The sequence below is a fragment of the Eucalyptus grandis genome, chromosome 8, assembly GCF_016545825.1.
Source record: "Eucalyptus grandis isolate ANBG69807.140 chromosome 8, ASM1654582v1, whole genome shotgun sequence".
NCBI lineage: Eukaryota > Viridiplantae > Streptophyta > Magnoliopsida > Myrtales > Myrtaceae > Eucalyptus > Eucalyptus grandis.
Genome location: NC_052619.1, coordinates 26,737,750 through 26,740,976, shown reverse-complemented (window position 1 = coordinate 26,740,976; position 3,227 = coordinate 26,737,750). Strand labels below are relative to the sequence as shown.

Here is a 3,227-nt window from a genome sequence, read left to right as displayed (position 1 = left end):
AAGATATTGGGACTATTACATATATCAAAAGCCTACAAATCAAATAAAAAGTCTCCTTGTATAGCTTAAGTACGTTGTACGTTCAGATGTTAAATTGCATACGAAGAAGCATAGGTTTCAATTTTCAGCTCAAAGTCATGATGGCTTGAGCTCACTGTTGTTTTTTTTTTTTTTTTTTTTTAAGTACGGAAGACTTTACTTTTCATTCCTGCACTTTCACTACCTTTTTCATCAAGTACTATAATTTTTCTAATAAACTCCTTCCACTTACATAAATTTTCTATCAGAATTCTCCTGTACCAAATCTAGCCAAATCTATCTAATGTGGTCATTAGATTCATTTCGCAATATAACGTAGATTAAATATCATACATACGTTATCAGTCATAAAATTGTCTTCAAACAGAAGCTAGTCAGACAGATTATGGTTTTAACCAATTGAACCCCCTCCCCCCCAAAAAAAAAAAAAGGTTGTGGAAACTGCCACCACTCATATTTACAAGGGGTGACCACAAGGACAATATTTAATTCATGTCATACTCCAACGTCCTCCGATGGCCACGTCAACTGAATTTAACCATATTTGATGTCGGTGAAACTTTATCAAACAATTTGTGTAAATAGAATGACTTGGTTGAAAAAAATTAAAGCCACATGGACGTGATTGGGAAAGTAGTTAAAGTACAAGAATAAAAAATGAAATCTTTGCTATATATGTATTTCGACTATGATCAACAAGTTGTCAATTATAAGGTAGACTATTTACAAACAGAAGATTTTAGCTGCATTGGTTCTATGCACTAGATTGCCAGCCTACATGTGATGGTTTGATATGTATAAGGAATATAGTAATTGTAGATGTTTTCCTCAGGACAATAACATACATAATTTGATTTACTACATACAGGAATTAGTAATGAAAAGAGGAATGAGTACCTTCAAATTTTTCGGCGCTTGCTTGATCATGCTATTTTGCATATCGAGTCCAACTAATTTCTTTGCACCATAGCCAAATTCTAGAATCAAGGCACAATTATGACATTCCAACCACCTTAATTGATTAGGAAGATGGATGGGACCTTGGAAAGAATTATGTACGTTATGTAGGATGAGCAACCTCAACTTTCTCATGTTTGTGAAAGCATTGGGACAAATGTATATCTCTTCAAGATTCGGTAGCTTCAAAACTATGGCTTTTATCACATCTGTTCCCTGTTTATTTATTCGAATATACTTAGGTTACTTTGTAACTATAGTAAACAAAGTCAATGGTAAGAATAGAATATGAATTCTTATACACTAGAAACTCTTACCGCATCTCCTGATAGAACCTCAAGAACATCATCATAATGCCATAACCTACTGCGTTTGCCAGGATCATCACGCCATTCTCCTTTAACAATATCCACACCCATCAATTGTATCAAGTCATGCATTTGTAAGGTCCCTTCCTCTTTACTAATCAAGCAGCGCTCAATGAGAATTTCAACCCCAATAGTCGTGTCAAAATCACAACCATCAAGAACTTTCTTCATGTACTTTGTCTCCCGCCCCTTGAAGAAACAGGCAATATCGAGAAAAATCTCCTTTACATAGTCCTCCAATCCATCATAACTTACCTTCAATACATCACTAATTTTTTTGTCAGGACTTCTAGAAAGTTTCTGCAGGGCACAAACCCATTCCTGTTCTCCTCTACCACACAAGAAAGAACCCAACACCTCAAGAGCCAAAGGGAGGCCTCCGGCATAATGCAAAACCCTATCAACAAGATTGCTGCTAATTTCTATTTTTTGACTTCTTAGAAAAGCATGCTTTCTAAAAAGTTCAAGAGCTTCACCATACTTGAGAGCTGGAACTCTATACAAATGATCCAAATGTATTCCATGAGAAGTTAGCAAATGCTTGTTTCTTGTTGTGATAATTATCCTACTTCCTTTACCGAACCACTCACAATCTCCAAAGCATTTAACTAGCGTTCATCATCCACATCATCAAGAATAATAAGAACTTTCTTATTGCAAAGTCTATCTTGAATCAACTGACTTCCTACATCAACACTGAAGACTGTCAATTTTTTTCGCAGTACCTGCGATAGCAATTTTTCCTGTAAATAAACCAAATCAGTGAAACTCTTGGAATTTTCGCGAATGTGGTCCAAGAAACTAGAACCTTGAAACTCTCTAAAAATAGTGTTATAAATGGCTTTAGCAAGGGTTGTTTTCCCTATGCCTCCTTGTCCCCATAATCCTACCATAAGAATATCATCCTCGGACTGTAGATTTAGGATCGTTGCAAGCTCTTGTACTCGGATATCTATCCCAACCGGATACTTAGCTACATTTAATGGCGTTCGATCTAGTTGAATTGAGATTTCCTGTACAATTTGTTGTATAAGCCCTGCTTCATATCTGACAAGGGAAAATGAGTAGAAAGTGCTTTTAGAGTAATCCAAAGAAATGAATAAATATTCAAAGAGAATCGCAGAGTAAGAAGCTAGTCTACAATAAATATGGAGATGAATGTCTAAATATGTTCAACCAGCAAAATGTCTAAGTCTAACCAAAACTAAAACAATATTCTTCATGTTATTCTAAATGCTGTATGTTAATCTATTTTGCATTTATCAATAATTCAAGTTAATTATTGGATATACTAAATCATTGATAGGCATTGTTTTCATCTCTTTACAAAGTTCATTGAAATTGTCTTGTCTTTTGTTTAATTGTCCAAATACCAACCCAATTATCTGGTATATTCCTTTGCGAAGCAATATCTGTGATAAAAATAACCTACGTGAAGTCTAGATCAGCATTTCCAAAAGGGTAAATCCTAGTTAAAATCGAGTACTTTATCCTTTAAGAAAATTTTAGGCCCACTTCTGAAAGTGGAAAAATAAAGACCCGTTCTTTGGCTGTTTGGACAAACACGGCCTACTGTTGGTTCCTGTGGAGATCTGTCATGTTATTACCTTTTTGCTCTTTACTGCCTCAAGTATTTACAAAAATACCATTAGGCCTATATTTTCTTTAAAGAAAAGAAATCCTAGCTTTTCATTCTTTCTTCTTAGAAAAAATAAATAAACATTTCTAATAAATAAAACAGGCTGATAGAATACCAGATTTATCTTCTCCTATGCATAATGGCATACATAATGAAAATGACTATGTAGATACAAGGGAGAAATGCTATTGCAAGAGAGATGTCTTTATTGGTTAATGAAAGGC

The 3,227-nt window shown here is 34.6% G+C and overlaps 1 protein-coding gene across 1 annotated transcript; it reads right to left on the bottom strand.

Moving 5' to 3' along the window:
* Positions 1 to 668: 668 nt before the first annotated feature.
* LOC104416707 (disease resistance protein RUN1-like) lies at positions 669 to 1,957 on the bottom strand. Its single transcript, XM_018861817.2, has 2 exons — positions 1,314 to 1,957; positions 669 to 1,212 (listed from the first exon to the last, which is right to left on the bottom strand). Exons 1-2 carry the CDS (start codon positions 1,533 to 1,535, stop codon positions 898 to 900), a joined length of 537 nt encoding a protein of 178 aa, XP_018717362.2. The 5' UTR covers positions 1,536 to 1,957; the 3' UTR covers positions 669 to 897.
* Positions 1,958 to 3,227: the final 1,270 nt, after the last annotated feature.

What these genes read in the sequence shown, in the direction of transcription:
- LOC104416707 (XM_018861817.2), bottom strand. Translation starts at nt 1,535, where the DNA reads ATGAAGAAAGTTCTTGATGGTTGTGATTTTGACACGACTATTGGGGTT. An exon ending in AGGTTCTATCAGGAGATGCG is followed by an intron (nt 1,213 to 1,313) that starts GTAAGAGTTTCT and finishes ATAAATAAACAG; the next exon opens with GGAACAGATGTGATAAAAGC.